The 24,340-nt window shown below is 46.2% G+C and overlaps 1 protein-coding gene across 5 annotated transcripts in view; it reads left to right on the top strand.

The window, feature by feature from the left end:
• The window catches only part of MEI1 (meiotic double-stranded break formation protein 1), a 151,805-nt gene that overhangs the window by 78,217 nt on the left and 49,248 nt on the right, over positions 1-24,340 (top strand). For 4 of the 5 annotated variants that reach the window (XR_013624660.1, XM_078785284.1, XM_068127123.2 and 1 more), the window contains exons 13-17: positions 1,010-1,118; positions 18,029-18,117; positions 19,292-19,439; positions 22,847-22,958; positions 23,288-23,348. Coding sequence is in view for 4 of the 5 variants with exons in the window: in XM_078785284.1 (XP_078641410.1) it covers positions 1,010-1,118; positions 18,029-18,117; positions 19,292-19,439; positions 22,847-22,958; positions 23,288-23,348 (519 nt within the window). In the remaining variant the exon portion in view is untranslated. The remainder of the gene's footprint in view (positions 1-1,009; positions 1,119-18,028; positions 18,118-19,291; positions 19,440-22,846; positions 22,959-23,287; positions 23,349-24,340) is intronic. The other variant, XM_068127124.2, reaches the window with a different exon arrangement.

Here is a 24,340-nt window from a genome sequence, read left to right as displayed (position 1 = left end):
CTGGTGGTCAGATGAGGCATGTTTTAAGCTTAACGGCACAATTAACAGACACAATTGTGTCTACTGGGCTGCGGAGAACCCAAGAGTGACAGTTGAGAAGGAGGTAAATTTACCTGGCGTGACAGTTTGGGCAGCCATATCCCCATTAGGGATAATTGGACCCTTTTTCTTTGAGGGATCTGTCACTGCAGAAATTTACCTGGATATGCTGCAAACCTTCTTTTGGCCCAGGGTACAAGATCAGGACTGTTATTTCCAGCAAGATGGAGCTTCACCTCATTATGGACGTCATGTTCGTCAGTGGTTTGATGAAAACTTCCCCGGAAAGTGGATCGGCCGCCGCGGTCCGATCGAGTGGCCGGCACGCTCCTCAGACCTTACAGCTCCAGATTTCCTTCTTTGGGGGCTCATGAAAGACCTTGTTTATCGTGAAAAGCCTCGTACCATTCAGGAATTGAAGGCTCAAATCACTGCAAAGTTTGAGGAAATTGATATCGAACTCTGCAAGTGTGTGTGCCACTTTGTGCCTGCTCGGATGCAATTGTGCATCGATCACGAGGGAGGGCACTTTGAAAATTGCAAGTAAAACAGCTTGGTACACTTCCCTAATGATTTTCCCCCGAATAAATGGTTAGATAAACATGTCATTCATTTATTTATACCGTTTTATACACTAATACAAATATCAAACAAACAAACAACTGACAGAAATATATATATATATATATATATATATATATATATATATATATATATATATATATATATATATATATAAACAGAAATCAGGCGCTACTTTTGACTCACCCTGTATATATATATATATATATATATATATATATATATATATATATATATATATATATATATATATATATATATATATATATATATATATGTACACACACTGTGTTTTCTCTCTGCGCTTGGTGGGGACTTCTTTCACACAGATTTAACGGTTTGAAGTATAAATCAAAAAAAATTTGCTCTGTCTTTGCTTGTGGGGCAGGAAGGACCATGCTGTGGTGCCATTACCTTATTCAGAACTGATCAGCTTGCTTGAAAGTCTTGCACAAGCCATGACAATGTCATCTTACCCTCATGCTTCAGGCAGCAAGGTTAGTGTGTTCTGGTGTTTGCCTCAATGGACTTTGCTTTTTTGGAAATCTTATAGAGTGTTGTTAAGGTTTGGCCCGCCTGACAGCTGCAGTAATGAAGGTTTTGATCCCGATCCAGTGGAAACCAGCTTCTCTCAGCAGAATTGCCATGTCACCATAGGGTTGCCAGCAATATTGAACTGACTCACGAATGACTTTCAAGTAGGGGATTATTATTTTCTGGCTACCCCACCTAGTGTATGCAGGTTGACCACTTATGGTTGGCTTGTGCCCTCAGAGGTTAAATTGAGATGAGCATCAAATCGCTGACTATCATATAGACAGTGCCACTTGCATCGCCATCGCCAATTCCAACTTCTTTCCTGGAAGTCCTTGCAGTGTCGATATGTTTTATACCTCTCCTACCTCCCCCCAAGCCCTCTCCCTCCCACAGTTCTCACGATGTCCCTGCTCTCAAATGTTGTGTTTGTGTCCTTCCCCCTCTCTCCCCGTCTTGTCTACCGCTCCCCTTATTTTGTGTTTTATGTGTCGGTTTGACTTTTTGTGTGATTAATGTTAGCTCTTTCACGAGCCTCGATCTTGTATACCCCCAAAAAAAAAAAAAACCTAAACTGTAATAATGTAACGGTCGCCGGATTCGGACCAGTGTCCTGATAATCCCAATCCTGACAAACCAATGTAATGGTAGATGATGGGGTGGATACGTGGGGAAATCTTCCACCCGAATTATCACCAATTTGGTGACAGATTGTCCTCAGAGACCCTACGTCGTCCGCCAGGAAAGCCAAACAGATCTTTCCATTGATTTCCAATGTACGGAACTGCTAACAAGGTCTGCCACCTTTGGTTATTTCCCTGTTTAATTAGGATTTGGGGCTGAGCGAACCCCGGTGAAATCTACCGTGATTTTGCAACCTCCTAAAGAGGGTCTTGTGCCAAATTCCTAACTGCCACGAGTTTAATTCAATGCCATGGTCATACAATTCCAAATTGCGAACCGTGCACTAGGTCGACTCTCTAATGGTGGTAAACAGGTTTAATTAACAAGGTAATGAGGGATAGAAAGAACAAGGGGATAAGGAACATGGACTGCAATTATTCAAAAAAAAAAATTTTTTTGTATACAGAATCAAGGCTCGTGTAAGAGCTAACACATTGAACATGAAAACATGCACAGACACATAAAACATACAATGAAGGGAGCGGGAGACAAGAGGGGGAGGGAGAGGGATGCACTCAAGCACAACAACAGTGGAGAACAAGGACGTCGGTAGATCTGTGGAAGAGGGAGGGCTGGGGGAGGAGGGAGGGGTACACGGTATAAAGCAAATGAACACTACTAGGAATTTCACTACTAGGAATTTCAGGAAAGAAGTTGGGGATTGAAAGAGGCGGATTTGGGGTGTTTTAAAGGGGGGTAGAAAATATCAAGGTTTTGGATGGGGGAAGACAAGAGATGGTAGCAGTTCACTTAAAGGAAGTACACAAAGACAGATTATGTAGGAAACCAATTAAAGACTAAAAAACTAAAAAAACATAAAAACTAAAAAAAAAACTCTTATTTCCCTTTCTCCTCGTGTGCTTTTGTTCCATCGTGCGCCTCTGTCCATGTGCGCTGTCCCGCCCCGCCCCCATTATCACCTTGCCTTCCACCTTCTGCCCTGTTCAAGTGACTCGTGGTGTCCCTCTCGGCTCCCTATCCCCGTTGGTATTTTTGTGAATATAAGATTGTTCTTCACGGTTCTGTTTGATTATGTTTAAACTTTCCCCTTCAGTGTTTTATTCAGTGGTTTATTACAACATGCTGTTTTTCTTCCTATTTAAAAGGCTCCTTTCAATTTCCTCTTCAACTCATTCCATTTCAAAAAAATATTCAATCTCTTATAATTCTTTCTCACTACATGCTCTAAATTCTCATTCATTCCACCCCTCCTCCATCATTCTTAAACGGATCGCTAACTTGAAAATCACAACAAATCCAATTTGTTATAAATGTTCATCTTTCATTAATCATCCACTTTCTAAACGTCCTCCTTGCCCCTCCCCTCCAAATCTCCCCCCTTGCCCCTCCCCTCCAAATCTTCCCCCTTGCCCCTCCCCTCCTAAACTCCCTCCTTGCCCCTCCCCTCCTAAACTCCCCCCTTGCCCCTCCCCTCCAAATCCCCCCTTGCCCCTCCCCCACAAATCTCCCCCTTGCCCCTCCCCTCCTAAACTCCCCCCTTGCCCCTCCCATTCAATACTCCCCCCCAACCCCTCCCCTTCAAATCTACCCCCAAACCATCCCTCCCAAATTCTCCCTCCTCCCACCTCCTTCTCAAAGCTGCCTCCTCCCCACTTCGTCTCCCTTCAATCTCATACCTCCACCTCCCCCAACCTTCGACCTTCCTCTGCCCCCCCTCAAACAACCCCTCACTGTGCCTCATCCCATCACCATCAAACCTTTCGTCCTCCTCATCCTTCCCTTTCTTGTAACTCTTCTGTAATCTCTGCCACACTATCAACTGCTCTTCCTACCTCCCCCTCTCATCCTTCATCTGACCCTACCCCTCCCCTCCCCTGTCCTGCACCTGATGCTCCCCCTCTCTCCTCATTAACGGTATGGACCTCAAACATCCGGGGCCTTCGCTCAAACCTGATTGATCTCTCCATTCAGGTTGCTTTTGACAATCCAGACTTGATCTGCTTAACAGAAACTTTCCTCCTTCAAGATGTCTCTGATTCCTTAATATCTCTTCCTGGTTACTCCCTCCTCCGGTATGATAGACCTGAGCCTCGTCCTGGTGGAGGGGTGGCTATCTTTATCAAAAACTCTCTTCCTCACTCTCCTTGCATTGCCCTCTCTCCACCCCACCCCCAGGAGTACCTCTGGCTACGGCTTCCTCTCCGCTCCCACCTTTTGTTCATATGTGTTCTGTACCATCCTCCAAACAGTGATGACTCCATTTACATTTCACTGTCGGACAACATGGACCAACTTCTATCAACTCATCCAAACTCTCTCTTCCTCATATGTGGTGACTTTAACTGTCATCATGCCAGCTGGCTGGGTGTGGATTCATCTCTCACCAGCCATGGCACCTCAGCAAAGGACTTCTGCGACTCATTGAGACTGACACAATCTGTCAATTTACCAACCCGGATCTCAGTCAATGGAGTATCTTCTCTTCTGGACTTGGTTATGACTAACTTCCCTGCAAATGTCTGCTGCTCTTCTTCTGCTCCAATCGGTTCTTCTGATCATGTGCTTGTTAAAGTGGACATCTCTCTGGCCATTCTCAGAGAGCCTCCTCAGCGCCGACGAGTCTGGCATTTCACTCAGGCTGACTGGCACGGTCTGCAAGCAGCCATCAATCATCTGGACTGGTCTCCCATCTCTACTGCCTCTGACATAAATTCTTCCTGGGAATTCTTCCAAAGCAAACTGCTCTCTCTCATGCACAGATTTATCCCATTTCGTCTTCAGTTGTCTTACCCTTCCTCCCATCCATGGTACACTGAATCTTGTGGTGAGGCAGTTGCCCTGAAACAACTTGCCTTTGCCTCTTGGAAGGCAAATCCAACTGAAGGCAATCTCAGTTCCTTCCACCAAGCTCGGAACAAGTGTGTGTCTAGCCTCAGGAGTGCCAGGAAGCACTATCTCTCCACACTCAAGATTGAACTCTCAAACCTGTCTCCTTCCTCCAAATTCTGGTGGCGTCTGGTCAAATCCGTTTCTGGTGTTTGTTCCCCCTCCATCCCCTCCCTTACCTCAAATGGCGACACAGTTGACACCGCATGTGACAAAGCCGAATGCCTCAACTCTGTGTTTGCCTCAATATCTTGTGTCCCAAACCCATCTCTCTGTGTTCCCACCTTTCCCAGTCGAACCCAACTGCTCCTGGACTCTGTGTCCTTCTCTCCTGACAAGGTGGAGAAGTTTCTGTCAAACCTCGACTCTGATTCTGCAACTGGACCAGACGGCATCAGCCCACAGGTCCTAAAATCCTGCTCTGCCGCTCTATCTCACCCTCTCTCTTTTCTTTTCACCCTCTCTTTTGCTCAAGGTCATCTGCCAGCATCTTGGAAATTATTAGCTAACATTACCGCTTCACACAAAAAAGGTGCAAAAACAAATCCTTGCAACTTCAGACCAATCAGCCTGCTTCCAATATTATAAGCAAAGTCATGGAATCCATCATTGCTTCGGATATCAAATGCTTCCTCTTCTCCAATGGCTTGATCTCTGATCATCAATTTGGATTCAGTCCAGGTCATTCTACTCTCGACATGTTGCTTCTGCTGTCTCAACAATGGATGGAAGTCCTCAATGCCAAACAGGAAATCAGAGCTGTCTCACTTGACATATCACGTGCCTTCGATACGGTCTGGCACCCAGCTCTGCTCACCAAACTCTCCTCCTATGGTATCCATGGAAATCTCCACTCATGGCTTGCGGACTTCCTCTCTGGTCGAAGGCAACGTGTGGCCCTGAATGGATTTCTCTCATCTCCCCTTCCTGTTCTGGCTGGAGTTCCCCAAGGAAGTGTTCTGGGCCCTGTGCTATTTCTGGTCTTCATCAATGATCTCTCCGACTCTCTGGAAAATCCTCTATATCTCTTTGCTGATGACTCCACTATCTGCCGCTCCATTCCTCAACCTTCCGATCGGCAGTCTGCAGCCTCCTCACTCTCTGCAGACCTGGAAAAAATCACAGACTGGTCAAACAAGTGGAACATGTCTTTCAATCCTGACAAACCACACACTCTTATAATGTCTCTCCGAAAGGACTGACTGGAAAACCCTCCCATCTACTTTCTCAACAATCCTCTCCAAGAAGTTCTGTCGCTCAAGCTTTTGGGTCTCACTATCTGCCATGATCTTTCTTGGGAAAACCACATTTCCAAGCTGGCCTCCAAAGCCAGTCGCCGACTGGGCATCCTCCGTCGTGCGAAGTCCTTCCTTGGCACACCTGAGCTCCTCACCACATACAAGGCTTTCATCCGCAGCTCAATGGAATACTGTTCCCCCCCCCTCTGGGCTGGTGCTCCTGCCTCACACCTAGCTCGGCTTCACGTTGTTGAAACCAAAGCTTTCAGAATCATTGGAATCTCCTGCGATGAAGTTAACTCCGAGGGCCTTTCACTCACTCACCGCAGGCAGGTTGGTGGTCTTTCTGTCTTCTACTGACTCCTCTCCGGCCTTGCTCCCCCAGCTCTCTCTGTGCTCTGTCCCCCCAATATTCCTTCAGGTCGCACAAGATCTGCCTGCAGCCCTCTTATGGTTCTTCCAAAGTAAATTGCTCTCTCTCATGCACAGATTTATCCCTTCTCGTCTTCAGTTGTCATACCCTTCCTCCCGTCCATGGTACATGGAATCTTGTGGTGAGGCTATTGCCCAGAAACAACTTGCTTTCGTCTCCTGGAAAGCAAATCCAACGGAAAGAAATCTCATTTCCTTTCACAAAGCCCGAAACAAGTGTGTGTCCACCCTCAGGAGAGCCAGGAAACAATATCTCTCCGTCCTCAGGACCGAACTCTGTTATCTGTCTCCCTCTTCCAAATCCTGGTGGCATCTGGTAAAATCTGTTTCTGGTGTTTGTTCCCCCTCCATCCCCTCCCTCACCTTAAATGGCCACACGGCTGACTCCGCACGTGAAAAAGCTGAATGCCTCAACTCTGTGTTTGCCTCTAAATCTTGTGTCCCAAACCCATCCCTCTCTGTACCCACCGTACCCAGTCATACCCAGCTGCTCCTGGACTCTGTGTCCTTTCCTCCTGACAAGGTGGAAAAGTTTCTGTCAACCCTCGACTCTGATTCTGCAACTGGACCTGACGGCATCAGCCCACGGGTCCTAAAATCATTGTCTTCCGCGCTTTCACTCCCTCTCTCTGTTCTCTTCACCCTCTCTTTTGCTCAAGGTCATCTTCCATCTGCTTGGAAATCTGCCAACATCACCGCTTTGCACAAAAAAGGTGTAAAAACAGATCCCAGCAACTACAGACCAATCAGCCTTCTCTCAATTATCAGCAAAGTCATGGAATCCATCATTGCTTCAGATATGAAATCTTTCCTCTTCTCCAATGGCTTGATCTCTGATCATCAATTTGGTTTCAGACCTGGACACTCCACTCTGGACATGCTGCTTCTGCTTTCTCAACAATGGATGGAGGGCCTCAATGCCAAACAGGAAATTAGAGCAGTCTCCCTTGACATATCACGTGCCTTCGATACGGTCTGGCACCCCGCTCTGCTTACCAAACTCTCCTCTTTTGGTATCCATGGAAATCTCCACGCATGGCTGGCGGACTTCCTCTCTAGTCATAGTCAACGTGTGGCCCTGAATGGGTTTCTCTCATCTCCTCTTCCTGTTCAGGCTGGAGTTCCCCAAGGCAGTGTTCTGGGCCCTGTGCTTTTTCTGGTCTTCATCAATGATCTCTCTGACTCTCTTGAAAATCCTCTCTATCTCTTTGCTGACGACTCTACTCTCTGTCGCTCCATTCTTCATCCCTCAGATCGGCAGTCTGCAGCCTCCTCACTCTCTGCAGACCTTGACAAAATCACAGACTGGGCAAACAAGTGGAACATGTCTTTCAATCCTGACAAATCTCACACTCTTACGATGTCTCTCCGAAAAGACCGACTGGACAACCCTCCCATCCACTTTCTGAATAATCCTCTCCAAGAAGTTCTGTCACTCAAGCTTTTGGGTCTCACTATCTGCCATGATCTTTCCTGGAAAAACCACATTTCAAATCTGGCCTCCAAAGCCAGTCGCCGACTGGGCAGCCTCTGTCGTGCGAAGTCCTTCCTTGGCACACCTGAGCTCCTCACCACATACAAGGCTTTCATCCGCAGCTCAATGGAATACTGCTCTCCCCTCTGGGCTGGTGCTCCTGCCTCACACCTAGCTCGCCTTCGTGCTATTGAAACCAAAGCATTCAGAATCATTGGAATCTCCCGCGATGAAGCTAACTCCAAGGGCCTCTCACTCACTCACCGCAGGCAGGTTGGTGGTCTTTCCGTCTTCTACCGACTCCTCTCTGGCCTTGCCCCCCCAGCTCGCTCTGGGCTCTGTCCCGCAAATATTCCTACAGGTCGCACAAGATCTGCCTGCAACCCTCTTTTGGTTAAACTGCCAAAATCAAGACTCTCTGCTCACCTTCACTCCTTCATTCCTCTTTTCTCCCACCTCTGGAACAAACTCCCTCACTCTCTTCAATCCCACTCCACCCTCCAAGTCTTTAAAACAGCTGTTTACCACCATCTCTTATCTTCCTCCATCCAAAACCTTGATCTTTTCTACCCCCGCTAATTTCACCCCAATTCCACTTTTTGAAATACCAACTTCTGTCCTGGAAGTCCTTGGTGTCCTTGTGCTTTATACTTCTCCCTCCCCCCCCCCCCCCTTCCCATGCCTCCTCACCCCGGGCCCTCTCCCTTCCACACATCTCCCTGCTCTCGGATGTTGTGTTTGTGTGCTTCCCCTTTTCTCCCCATCTTGTCTTCCGCTCCCTCTTTTTGTGTATTTTGTTTGTCTGGTCGATTTGTTTGTGAAGTAAATGTTAGCTCTTTCACGAGCCTCGATTGAGTATACAAAAAAAAAAAAAAACTGCCAAAATCTAGGTTCTCTGCTCACCTGCACTCTTTCATTCCCCTTTTCTCCCACCTCTGGAACAAACTCCCCCACTCCCTTCAATCCAACTCCTCTCTCCAGGTCTTTAAAACAGCTGTTCACCACCATCTCTTATCTTCCCCCATCCAAAACCTTGATGTTTTCTACCCCCGCTAATTCACCCCAGATACACTTTTTTTTTTCTTTTCTTTAATTCCAACTTCTTTCCTGGAAGTCCTTGCAGTGTTCATATATTTTATACCTCTCCCACCTCCCCCAAAGCCCTCCCCCTCCCACATTTCTCCCATTGTCCCTGCTCTCAAATGTTGTGTTTGTGTCTTTCCCCCTCTCCTCTCTCCCTCTCTTCCCATCTTGTCTGCCGCTCCCTTTATTTTTTGTGTTTTGTGTGTCGGTTTGACTTATTGTGTGATTAATGTTAGCTCTTTCACGAGCCTCGATCTTGTATCCAAAATAAAAAATAAAAATAAAAAAGACTGTGAGGGGGAAGAGTGGGGAAGGTTGTAAACATATTACCGTGGGGAATGGGGTCACGATTATCGTTCCTTAAACAAACTTTGACACGTGCTCTTATCGTTTTCACACAGAAACCATACACTTATGCTAAACATCTATTAATGGTATAACTAATCCATTTTACACCCGTTACTCCAGGAGAAATGTGATGTGGTCAAATGAAGCATCCTTCACCATGTTCTCGACAAATGGACGAGTGCACATGTTGTGCCAACCGAAAGAACTCCACAGCCCTGAGTGCTTAGTTCCAACATTGAAGGATTCTGGTGGTTCTATAATGATGTGGGGTGCATTTTCCTTGCATGGTTTGGGTGCAGTCAATCCCTTAGAAGGCAAGGTCAATGCCAATTGCTACTTAATGGTACCGAGTGATCATCTTCAACCCATGTTGCAGCATTTCTTTCCTGCCGGGAGGGGTGGCTTCCAGGATGACAATGTGTAGCGACCCATGGGTCCCCCAAGCGAGACCTGCATCAGAATCTCCTTGCTCCAGCCGGTGACGTCACCGGCGGGGAACCACGGCGCCAGAGTGGCTGGTCACGTGACCACCAAAGCGTGCCGCGCGTGCGGGTATAATCAGCTACACCTGTTGATCACGTGACCACCGAAGCACACCTCGCCTGAGAGGCGTGGCTTTCGGTTTCGGTTTCGGTTTCTGGTTGTGCTTTATAAGGCAGCCCGATAAACGGGCTTTTCAGAGTGTTCAGTGTTCCCGAGTTGGTTTTACGAATAAATATCTTCTCGGACGAGTCTGTGTCTTGCCCGTCATTTTGTCCGTCTCATGCTGGAGCCCGGGCTCCTTCACTGGTGACCCCGACGTGATTTGAACACGCAACCCCGACTGCCCCCGCACGGATGCGGGGGCTGCGAACGGACACGGCAAGCACGCCCTAGCCAGGGAAGCCACCTCGGCTGGTGACGCCGGCTTCTCCCGCACGGCTTTGGGCGCAGTTTCGAACGCGGCTTCGACATGCCGGAGTTTCGGTAACGACGACGGCCATGACTATGAGGTTCGCGCACCGCGCTCGGCTCCTCCTCTACGACCGGAGGGGCGAACCTATTCCAAGACCCTCCGAAGGCACGGCTGCTTCGTCACCTTCGCGCGCACTGACGTTGGCGGAACGGCTGCTTCGTTACCTTCGCGCGCACTGACGTTCGCGGCACGGCCGCTTCGTCACCCTCGCGCACCTACAACTACAACCGCAACTACCTCTCCGACCCTGCATCCTCGGGAGGCCCGCGAGGAACCTCGGCAGCCTCCCCCGAGGCCTGGACCAGCCCCTCGGTTGGCCCACCCGCTTTTCGCGTGCACCGCTCGAGCCTTCTCGGCACTGCACCTGCGAACTGCAACCTCGGGAGGCCCGCGAGGAACCTCGGCAGCCTCCTCCGAGGACTTGCCTGGCCCCTCGGCCGGCCCCCGTCCTGCACCCCCCGTCCGACCACCCGCCACCACACCGGACCCCCCCCTGCCTGCACCCCCCGTCCGACCACCCGCCACCACACCGGACCCCCCCCCCCCCGCCACCACACCGGACCCCCCCCCCCCGGACCCCCCCCCCCCGCGACTGGCCAGGGGTCGTTTCGGTCGGGTCATCCGGACCCCCCTCAGGTTGACCTTCCTGGATCAAGTCCATTCTGGGGGGGCGTGTGCAGCGACCCATGGGTCCCCCAAGCGAGACCTGCATCAGAATCTCCTTGCTCCAGCCGGTGACGTCACCGGCGGGGAACCACGGCACCAGAGTGGCTGGTCACGTGACCACCAAAGCGTGCCGCGCGTGCGGGTATAATCAGCTACACCTGTTGATCACGTGACCACCGAAGCACGCCTCGCCTGAGAGGCGTGGCTTTCGGTTTCGGTTTCTGGTTGTGCTTTATAAGGCAGCCCGATAAACGGGCTTTTCAGAGTGTTCAGTGTTCCCGAGTTGGTTTTACGAATAAATATCTTCTCGGACGAGTCTGTGTCTTGCCCGTCATTTTGTCCGTCTCATGCTGGAGCCCGGGCTCCTTCAAATGCTCCCATCCACAGAGCACGTGTGGTCGCCCATTGTGTTGATGAGCATGACACTGATGTTATCCATATGTTCTGGCATTTTCAGTCACCAGATCTGAACCCAATCGAGCATTTATGAGATATTCTAGAACGACACCTGAGACAGCATTTTCCATCTCCATCAAACAGGTGTGAGTTGATTGACTTTCTCATGGAAACAGTGGAACATATTACGTCAAGACATACCAGGAAGTAGGTACAGAAGGTTTTAACGTTTAACCCTCAGCACCTGAGCAATCATGTTTTTCTTTGCACTCATTGTTGTTTTTAAAGGAAGTGGTTATTTTTTTATGAATAAGTTGTGCGTTAGAAAGGCTGTGCCAATTTAACAACACGGTGATCCACAATGGTGATACTGGCCTGTGTCGATTACCAATACGGTGATCCACAAACGTGATACCAGCCTGTACCGATTACCGACACGGTGATCCACGATCGTGATACCAGCCTGTACCGATTACCGACACGGTGATCCACGATCGTGATACCAGCCTGTACCGATTACCGACACTGTGATCTCCGATAGTGTTACCATACCAGCCTGTACCGATTACCGACACGGTGATCCACGATCGTGATACCAGCCTGTACCGATTACCGACACGGTGATCCACGATCGTGATACCAGCCTGTACCGATTACCGACACGGTGATCCACGAACGTGATACCAGCCTGTACCGATTACCGACACGGTGATCCACGATCGTGATACCAGCCTGTACCGATTACCGACACGGTGATCCACGATCGTGATACCAGCCTGTACCGATTACCGACACTGTGATCTCCGATAGTGTTACCATACCAGCCTGTACCGATTACCGACACGGTGATCCACGATCGTGATACCAGCCTGTACCGATTACCGACACGGTGATCCACGATCGTGATACCAGCCTGTACCGATTACTGACACGGTGATCCACGATCGTGATACCAGCCTGTACCGATTACCGACACGGTGATCCACGATCGTGATACCAGCCTGTACCGATTACCGACACTGTGATCTCCGATAGTGTTACCATACCAGCCTGTGCCAATTACCGACAGTGATCCACGATCGTGATACCATACCAGCCTATGCCGATTACCGACACGGTGATCTACAATAGTAAAACTACCAGCCTGTGCCAATTACCGACATAGTGATCTCCGATAGTGATACCAGCCTATGCCGATTACCGACACGGTGATCTACAATAGTAAAACTACCAGCCTGTGCCAATTACCGACATAGTGATACCAGCCTGTGCCAATTACTGACACTGTGATCCACGATCATGATACCAGCCTGTACAGATTACCGACACAGTGATCTACGATAGTGATACCAGCCTGTACCAATTACCGACACGGTAATCCACGATCGTGATACCAGCCTGTACCGATTAGCGACACGGTGATCCACGATCGTGACACCAGCCTGGACCGATTACCGACACGGTGATCTGCAATAGTGGTACCATACCAGCCTGTGCCAATTACCGACACGGTGATCTACAATAGTAATACTGTACCAGCCTGTACCGATTACCGACACGGTGATCCACGATCGTGATACCAGCCTGTACCGATTACCGACGCACACAGTGATCTACGATAGTGATACCAGCCTGTACCGATTACCGACACGGTGATCCACGATTGTGATACCAGCCTGTACCGATTCCCGACAGTGATCTACGATAGTGATACCAGCCTGTGCCAATTACGGACACGGTGATCCACGATCATAATCCCAGCCTGCACCGATTACCGACACATTGATTTACGATAGTTATACCTGCCTGTACCGATTACCGACACGGTGATCCACGATTGTGATACCAGCCTGTACCGATTACCGACACAGTGATCTACGATAGTGATACCATACCAGCCTGTGCCGATTACCGACACGGTGATCCACGATCGTGATACCAGCCTGTACCGATTACCGACACGGTGATCTACAATCGTGATGCCAGCCTGTACCGACTAGAGACACAGTGATCCACGATCGTGATACCAGCCTGTACCAATTACCGACACAGTGAACTACGATAGTGATACCAACCTGTACCGATTACCGATACAGTGATCTACGATAGTGATACCAGCCTGTACCGATTACCGACACGGTGATCTACAATCGTGATGCCAGCCTGTACCGATTAGCGACATGGTGATCCACGATCGTGATACCAGCCTGTACCGATTACCGACACAGTGATCTACGATAGTGATACCAGCCTGTACTGATTGCCGACACGGTGATCCACGATCGTGATACCAGCCTGTACCGATTACCGACACAGTGATCTACGATAGTGACACCATACCAGACTGTGTCGATTACCGACATAGTGATCCACGATTGTGATACCAGCCTGTACCGATTACCGACATGGTGATCTACAATCGTGATACCAGCCTGTACCGATCAGCGACATGGTGATCCACGATCGTGATACCAGCCAGTACCGATTACCGACACGGTGATCCACAATCGTGATACCAGCCTGTACCGATTAGCGACACGGTGATCCACGATCGTGATACCAGCCTGTCCCGATCACCGACACGGTGAGCCACGATCGTGATACCAGCATGTACCGATTACCAACACGGTGATCCACAATCGTGATACCAGCCTGTACCGATTAGCGACACGGTGATCCACGATCGTGATACCAGCCTGAACCGATTACCGACACGGTGATCCACGATCGTGATACCAGCCTGTACCGATTACCGACACGGTGATCCACAATCGTGATGCCAGCCTGGACCGATTAGCGACATGGTGATCCACGATCGTGATACCAGCCTGTACCGATTACCGACACAGTGATCTACAATAGTGATACCAGCCTGTCCAGATTACCGACACAGTGATCCACGATCGTGATACCAGCCTGTACCGATTACCGACATGGTGATCCACGATCGTGATACCAGCCTGTACCGATTACCGACATGGTGATCCACAATCGTGATGCCAGGCTGTACCGATTAGTGACACCGTGATCCATGATCATGATACCAGCCTGTACCGATTACCGACATAGTGATCTACGATAGTGATACCAGCCTGTCCCGATTACCGACACGGTGATCCACGATCGTGATACCAGCCTGTCCCGATTAGCGACACGGTGATCCACGATCTTGATACGAGCCTGTCCCGATTACCCACACAGTGATCCACGATCATGATACCAGCCTGTGCGAATTACTGACACGGTGATCCACGATCGTGATACCAGCCTGTACCGATTACCGACACGGTGATCCACAATCGTGATGTCAGGCTGTACTGATTAGCGACACCGTGATCCACGATCGTGATACCAGCCTGTACCGATTACCGACACAGTGATCTACGATAGTGATACCAGCCTGTCCCGATTACCGACACGGTGATCCATGATCGTGATACCAGCCTGTCCCGATTAGCGACATGGTGATCCACGATCGTGATACCAGCCTGTACCGATTACCGACATGGTGATCCACGATCGTGATACCAGCCTGTACCGATTACCGACACGGTGATCCACAATCGTGATGCCAGGCTGTACCGATTAGCGACACCGTGATCCACGATCGTGATACAAGCCTGTTCCGATTACCGACACAGTGATCTACGATAGTGATACCAGCCTGTCCCGATTACCGACACGGTGATCCACGATCGTGATACCAGCCTGTCCCGATTAGCGACATGGTGATCCACGATCTTGATACGAGCCTGTCCCGATTACCGACACGGTGATCCACGATCATGATACCAGCCTGTGCGAATTACTGACACGGTGATCAACGATCGTGATACCAGCCTGTACCGATTACCGACACGGTGATCTACGATAGTGATACCAGCCTGTACCGATTACCGACACGGTGATCTACAATAGTGGTACCATACCAGCCTGTGCCAATTACCGACACGGTGATCTACAAAAGTAATACTGTACCAGCCTGTACCGATTACCGACACGGTGATCCACGATCGTGATACCAGCCTGTACCGATTACCGACATACACAGTGATCTACGATAGTGATACCAGCCTGTACCGATTACCGACAGGTGATCCACGATTGTGATACCAGCCTGTACCGATTACCGACACAGTGATCTACGATAGTGATACCATACCAGCCTGTGCCAATTACCGTCACGGTGATCTACAATAGTAATACTGTACCAGCCTGTGCCAATTACCGACACGGTGATCCACGATCGTGATACCAGTCTGTTCCGATTACCGACACGGTGATCCACGATTGTGATACCAGCCTGTACCGATTACCGACACGGTGATCCACGATCGTGATACCAGCCTGTGCCGATTACCGACACTGTGATCCACGATCGTGGTACCAGCCTGTACCGATTACCGACAGTGATCTACGATAGTGATACCAGCCTGTACCAATTACCGACACGGTGATCTACGATCGTGATACCAGCCTGTACCGATTACCGACACGGTGATCCACGATCGTGATACCAGCCTGTACCGATTACCGACAGTGATCTACGATCGTGATACCAGCCTGTACCGATTACCGACACGGTGATCCACGATCGTGATACCAGCCTGTACCGATTACCGACACGGTGATCCACGATCGTGATACCAGCCTGTACCGATTCCCGACACAGTGATCTACGATAGTGATACCAGCCTGTACCGATTACCGACACAGTGATCCACGATCGTGATACCAGCCTGTACCGATTACCGACACGGTGATCCACGATCGTGATACCAGCCTGTACCGATTACCGACACGGTAATCCACGATCCTGATACCAGCCTGTACCGATTACCGACACGGTGATCTATGATAGTGATACCAGCCTGTACCGATTACCGACACAGTGATCTACGATAGTGATACCAGCCTGTACCGATTACCGACACGGTGATCCACGATCGTGATACCATACTACCCGTGCCAATTACCGACACGGTGATCCACGATCGTGATACTATACCGGCCTGTACCGATTACCGACACGGTGATCCACGATCGTGATACCATACCAGTCTGTACCGATTACCAACACTGATCTCACTTTAATACAAAATATTTTAAAATTTAAATGTTGAACTTGGAAATAAAATAATCATGGGAAAAAGCCATGGGAAGGGAAAAAGCCATGGGAACATGGGGAAAACATGGGAAAAAGCCATGGGGAAAACATGGGGAAAAGCCTCATGTGGCTATACTTTGAAAAGTGTTCGTTCGTGTGCTGATTTTGTGTTCAGCATTATCCAATTTCCATTAGCACTGCTATGATGTTGTCGGCATTCGTCTTTTGTTACCTTTCCTCCAAATGAGTAAAATGTGCATCACTCATGATTAAAACTCTACCACCACTTGGCGAAAGTCATCTGCTCAATTTATGTGTTATTTTCCCCCATCAACTTTTGCTGATGATAACAAGCTTTGAATATAAATACAGCCATAATTATACCAAGCGTCATGCATGGTCCCAGACCGATGAAAAACGCTGATTACACAAGAGTAAAGAAAACATTTTTTAATTTAAATGTAAATATAGTTGCGGCCTGGAAATGGACCCCCAAGCATTCAGAGACACCTAATAGTTCCCAGAATTAGATACGTCTTCAATTTGTATGTAGAATAGATGTCCCATCCGTGGTTTAGAGGGATGGGGGAGGGAAATGGCATTGCCAGTTGAGCATGTTTCATTCCCCGAGTAATGTCCTGAGTCCAGACTTTCCAACTTTAAGTCCAAAAATCTATCATTGGATTGTTTTTTAATCCCTTCGTCTATCAACCCATCTTTCGACCCTTCTTTAACTCCAGATACCCATCCATCGGCGGTCCTTCGCTCTTTAGCTTCCAAACAGTAACTTCTCATGATCCTTCCATCTTTGCCTTTCAAACCCTGTAAATCCCATGGGAAATTTCCCTCACCTGAATCCCCCCGTTCGTCCCTCAATCTCAAACCCCTCTCCTCGTCCTTTCGCCTCCAAACCCCAACTTCACATCATCCCTTTCAAACTCCATTTCCCCTCCTTTTCATCCCACATCGGAAACCATCCCCCTACCACCACATAACTATTACCCTTTATTTCGAGTATTAGCCCAATACAATAGACCAAACTGCTCCATTTAACTCTTTACATACAATATACAAGGGTTCTTTCAGTGTGTGCAAATCCGGAAGTATGTTTTAGAAATTTTTTCAAACTCTTGCGATTTTTCCACATTGCTTATAAAATCCAATTGCAATATTATAACTTTTCACCATTTTACTCAACTCAACTTTTAGAATAACATGATGCATCCTGATCCATTATGTGGTACAGCTCTTCCACGAGCCCTGACTTTGTATACAAAAATAAATCTCCACAAACATTGCACACTTGGATATCATAAACAATTTGTTCCATATAGAATCATAACATTACAAGCGTTAACATTGCACTGTACTAAAACACTCGTAAAGAAATTGTGTTATAAACCCTCACTTTGAGAAAAGTTTCCGATTTTTCAACCAACAGAGGGTATTAAAATGAAGTTGTTTGATCCGGAGAAAATACATACCATTGTTTAGTTTAAGTTGGAAAATGACTTGATCCTGTGTGTTGTTTTTCATTGATTGGTACACAACAACCAAATATTTTTGTAGAGCTCAAAGTATTGGTTTTTCTGATCATCAGCTAAGCCTCATGTATTTAACCAGTTGCCATGATGATGTTTCAGCAGCATTCAGTGATGGCAGGTGGAATTGCACCATCTCAAAGGGATACCTTCCTTATTAATGCAGTGGATGCTTTCAGCAGCTTTTGCAGGTATTTTCCCCAAAATGTAAAAATTCATAGCCCGTTCCCAAAAATGTCAATTTGCAACATGCAGAGATGTATGCACTGCCAAAAGACCACCTTCATTAAAAAACAATAAAACTTAATAAACAATGATGAATAAATGAATGTGGACTTTGAAATTCCCAAACCTAGATGATAACTGAAAATAATTTTAAAGATTCGCTATATGAGACCTGCCACAATAAAGTGAGTCAGGAGTTCCACAGTTTTTACTCTGTGAGTAAAGGTCAGAATTGGTGCCATTTCCTTTTTTTATGCCTCTGCCGACAAAGTCACTGGAGGCATTATGTTTTCAGGTTCTCCGTCCGGCTGTCCGCCCATCCGTGATAGGTTTTTGTATTTTTTTTTTAGAGTTGGTCCTAAACAAGCCTGAAAGCCACTGAATTGGAAATGGCTACAAAGAAAAAGAAGAGGAAAAACTGGAAAAAAAACCTTCACCTAGCCTTGAAACAAGGAAACCTGTTTCAGTTTAAGTTTAAGTTACTCATCACAATGCTTCACACAGGACCACTGTGCAGGAGGGGGGTAACTAGGCCAAGCAGAAAAATACATTTTCCTACCCCCATTGGGTGTACTGGATAGCTGTTGGCTCATCCGCCCTTAGTCAGGTGTTGTTTTTTGTCCTGGAAGGGTGGCACAGTCACCCTCCACACGAGCAAAGCCAGTGAGGGGTGTGGGTTTCGGTTCATAATGGAGCTTGTACATAAATTAAATGCAGGGCAAACACATTAATAGACATCATTTTCCTTTAGCATTAATTACAAGGACACTAATAGAAAATGAACAGGACAGGAACAGGAAGAACACATGGTATATGAGATGTCAGTGATAACCTTCCTACTATTTGTCAAAGGGTCCCGAGGTCTTTAATATCCGCCAATTAATTACTTGCCTGCACAAGTTCTTTTACACTTTTCAAAGGATGGTTTTCATGACCTACCGTGCAAGACAAAACTTGTCTTTAGTCAGATAATTTTTCCATTATCCAATGTGACATCGAAGTTGAATCTGCTAAGTCAGTGGAGCACAAAGAACGTCTCCCTCCTCAAATAAGATTTTCTTTTAATTTGCATGAAATCATGTGACATTTATATAGAGCTATAAGACAGGATGAAATGTCATAGTTCTGTGTGATCTACAGGCTTGCTATGGATTGCCGTGACAATATCCAACTTGCAGAAAATCCTTTCACAGCTCCGGATTTGAATAGGTGTGGTGTGGACAACCTGAGCAACCTGATTCAATCTCTATATTGCACATGTGACACCATCTTTGTTGGCAGTGTTCTGGTATGGAAATGAGAACGAGGGAGTTTATTTTATAATTTCCTGTGTGTGCTTGGTCTATTTTTATTATTTTTATTTTTATTTTTTTTGGATAAATGTTAGTAGATACTTGTGCCTCTTTTGTCTGTTCACAGTTTTCATGAATGACCTGCTTGTATGCAAACATTAGGTTGGTGCGATGGAATAAGAATATTGGGTCACATACCATTTTTCTGTTGGTACTTCCTTGTAAATGTCTTTAGATTATGCATCAGCTCTACTGTCTGTCATCTGATACAACAATCAAATGGTAAAATATGACAATTAAAGGTCGATGTAACAAGCATAGATCGAGCAGGACAATGTTAGGCATAATCTATGATGAAAACAATATTGCCATTCAAATCCACATTTTTCTGGTTCTAAATGTACCCTTATATTGGAGGTGATGGGGTGGGGGGAGTTGCAAAGGACAATATTAATCAATTTACAATAGCTTTGCAACATATATAATCTCTGCCGTAAAAAAAAAAAGTGAACACGTGATTGTTGTTGCTGGGATTTATTTATGGGACACAGATGAGGTGCAAACCTCTGGCAGATAATTGTTGAGAATTACTTGTCCATTTTATTTTGACCTCATCACGTGTATCTTTTCACATCGGGATTCAACGTGAAAACAACAATCTCAATATCAGGTATAACCACCTCCGGCAGCATTCACTGCATCGAGGTCCAGGGAGTGTTTTCATTATTCTGATCAGGTAACAAACTTTCTGATTTCCAAACAATCAGTTTCAAACTGATTGCTTAGATGGGTCATGTGGATGTATTGGCCCTGAGCAGGAGTCGTTATCTGGCATGTCCACGTATTGGCATTTCACTTATTTATCCAGTGGCTTGAGAACGACTTCTGAGATCATAAGCGGTTCCTATCCTCACATTAAAGAGCTTTCCAACATGGCTGATGGAAGACCCTGCTTGATGGTGTCCAATAATGTAATTTGCTGGGGGGGTTACAATCCTGGACGGTTCACCACTCTGATGCAGGATACTTGACTGGCTTATCCCTAGTAAGCTGGTACTCCTTTTGCCAACCCCAAAAGGATGATCAGCTGAGTCAACCCACCTGGTGTTTGTTGGAACCAGCAGTCTGTGACAAAACACAACAGTGGTCCCCCACAAAAACACAATCGCCCACTTCATTTTTATTGAAAAAGGTAAAAAAAAACATCAGAACAAAGGCAAGCATACAGTGTATTTAAGTCAAATGGTCAAACGAAGCTTGTCTAACACATACACATGCATCTTAGCCCTAACATCACAGCTTATTATGGTCATACAAAACAAGTACAACCTATCCCAAATGGCCAAAATGCATGGTCATACTATATTCATTTTTCTGGGGGACCACTGGCCATCATGACTCCCATCTTCATCAATTATCTTTCTGATTCCCTGTAAAATTCTGCTTATATTTTTGCTGATGATTCCATCCTCTGCCGTATCATATCTCATCCTTCAGTCAGGCAGGCAACAGCCTCTTCCCTCTCTGCATACCTTGATAGAATCAGGAGCTGGTCCAACTCTTGGAATATGTTTTTCAACCTGGACAAATCCCACACACTCGTTATCTCTCTCCGAAAGGACCATCTGGCAAATCCTTCCACCTACTTCTTCCTAAACAAACCACTTGAAGAGGTTAAGTCACTGAAACTTTTGGGCCTCACCATCAGCCATGATATTTATTGGACAGACCATATTTCCAAGACAGCTTCCAAAGCGAGCTGCCAACTGGACATCGAGCTGCCATCCTCTGTCATGCAAGACCTTTTCTTAGCCAACCAGAACTTTTGACAACCTACAAGGTCTTCACTCGTAGCCACAGAAAGAGTACTGCTCTCGCCTTTGGGCTGGCGCCCCTGCCTCACACCTTGCCATTATTGATGCCGTGGAAAGCAAGGCTCTTAAAATCATTGGGCTATTTCGCGATGAAGCTAAGTGTCTTGGCCTGCTTTTCACATTGCAGACAGGTTGGTAGGCTCTCTATATACTACCACCTCCTTTTTGGTCTTCCCCTCTCTGTATATATAGTGATATGACACAGTATATGTCTCACATCATTGGCTGTATCATTCCCATCTTTCCAAAGAACAGTCAATGCAACCATAATTATCGTTGTTTGCTCCTTCGATTGTTAGAGGAAGATCACGCTATAGGTTATTAGTAACTTACAACCATCCTGGACTCGAAACCCACTTGTACCTTCCATCTACAAATTCGTAAGTCTTTTCTTGCACTCACTTAATTTTGACTTAGCCCAGTCTTTTCACTTTCTCTCACAACAAAACCGATAGTCTAACAACAGTGTAGCTGGGCTTGTTTGATACTATAGTTAGAGGATAGTATGACCTGGTGGGAATACCAGTTAGCAAATAATGTAAGTATGAATTTTTGACTTCAGGCATGGATAGCCGGTTTGTGAATGACTTGGGTAAAAAAACGGCAAATGGCAAACAATGACCCAATAAATTCCACATTCCTGTGCCACCTTCAGTCAAACGTTAGGCATTGTCAGTATGTTCTCTTTAATTTAATTCCAATCAGCATAAATTAATATTATTCCAATGACAAATTGATAATGTAGAATTAATATATATCAAAATATAATGTTAAATCACGGTTGTATTAAGATATTATCAAGCAAGCGAACCGTCATCATCTGTTCACTTCCGGATTTGAGAGCAAGGTCCGTGTCGATCACATTTCAAAATCGTAATTGTATTGAGGAATTTCTGAAACCTCCTACCCACCTTACAACACCCGCTGGGATCCCAAAACGTTCCACAGAAGGTTATTATATTTCCTTTTAGTAAAACATGCAACTGTCACGGTTACTAAATGCATCCCCCTGTCATGTGACCAGATCCTCAGCTCTGATTGGTGTACATTTATGGGGACATACGGACAGACAAACGCTGTTCTAGACGGCATTGCTCTACGGGCTATGCCATAAAAAATATTATGACAATGATGTGATCAAGCACTTTCTTGATATGTCACTTCACATTCAACGACACACTGAAGGTTTTCCAACACCTCCTTTTGTGGCTCCCAGAACATCAAAGAAGAGTTACACAGCTCATGATTCATTATTATCTGATCTACCAATTCTAATATTTCCTTCTCAGAAACGAGGACCATTATTTTTGTTTGAATCTATATACAAAGGAGAATAAAAGTTTTAACTTTGATTACTCATTTTCTAATTGAGCAAAACTTTACTTGGCTACTTTTTGAGTGTGGTAATATGTTGTAAATTCATCAGTTATAACATGACAGGGCAAGTTGATACATGATGAAAAACAATGATTTCCTCGTTGATTGAACATTAAAAATGCAGTTGTACTAATGCTGTTTTTATTTTGCAGAAATCATTTGATTGCAATTCTTCAATGGTTCTTATGGAAAGATTTTTTGGGGCATTGAACTTGCTCTTTGACATGTCTGTGGAAATGGCACAAATGTTGTGCTCCAAGCTTGGTAAATGGCGCTGGAATGTTGTTGTTTGGTAAACAGAACTGTTTTTGTGGCGGATGTAACTGGATTGTATCTGACTTTTTTTTTTTACTGCACAATCACTGCTTTTTGTTGTATCTCAACTTGTGAAAACATCAGCTTATTATGGGCATGTAAACTCTTCATGATATGGTTATTACTATCACGGAGTTAAGCGCAACAATGAAATTTCCACCTAGAAAATGAAAAACGGACTTGCCAAACAAACCACGATCACCCCTCCTGTACCCTACCCCCATACTTCCGTTTTTCACACACACTTACTGATGTCGATATTTCTTTTGTTTACACAGCTTCATGCGGCTTAATAAAGTTTGCTCTGGAAGTAAAATCTGCCTTTTGTGGAGGGAACAGGTTGGTGCTTTCCAAGAATGCTTAAAACTGTCATTTCAAAGCTCAACGTCGTTACAATTTGTCATTCAAATATTTTGAAAGTAGAACACTATTGGACTCCAATTTGCATTGTTGTAAAACTAACTGAGACTATCTTTTAGGATAAGGTGGCTAAAAGAAAATCGGATCAAAATCAGATCACATGGACATGCTCATCATGCACCCTCTTACTTGAAATGTAATGCTTCATTGTGTTCTAACAGACATGCTCATATAACCATTTGCATCCCAGGCAAATCCACAGTGCATCTCAATTTTTTTTTTCAAAAGTTACTATGCATCTCCAGATAATGTAACTTTTTGCAATCTCTCAATGTTTAACACGAATGCTTTGCGAGATATGGCCTAGTGATCTACAGAACATGCTGAGACTATCGTTGTGTGACCATCTGAAGGATTTCAAAATATTTTGCTATTCATTTCCATGTAGATCCACGACTATATCTTTATCTTTGTGCTGATTTCGCGCTTATTAATAAACTAAATCAAACCTCCCTAACGTGACGAGACAGCGGGCACAAATTGGGTGTCATCACAGCGCTTGCTGCACAACCTGCCAGCAAAAAGTGTCGCCAGTCTAATATGTCGCCTGCCTAATGAGCCTAATATGGTCACTAATAAACTATCAGCAGTATGTTGTCCTGATGATCCCGCAACAAGGGCGAAATCGAGATTGATATCTCTGCTTATGTCTATTTGTGACCACAGGTTTTAAACCTCAGTCTGCAAAGGCTTGAGTGCTACACAGATGCCTCCTAGTTTGGATGCGATGTGTTTGCATAATTTATGCACATGACGTCAGTGTCATCTCATAGAGTCAGTGTGCTTCTTTGGTTGATTTTAATATACCTGGCTGCAAAACTCCTGACTGGCGATTAGCAGGGCAGAGACAATGTGCTTGCGTGGCAGGCGACACTTGTTGCAGCAAGCACTGTGATGGGATTCAATTTGTG

The sequence above is a fragment of the Myxine glutinosa genome, chromosome 10, assembly GCF_964187855.1.
Source record: "Myxine glutinosa chromosome 10, kmMyxGlut1.1, whole genome shotgun sequence".
NCBI lineage: Eukaryota > Metazoa > Chordata > Myxini > Myxiniformes > Myxinidae > Myxine > Myxine glutinosa.
Note: the sequence above shows the minus strand (reverse complement) of the source record. Positions and strands in the feature narration are given on the sequence as shown.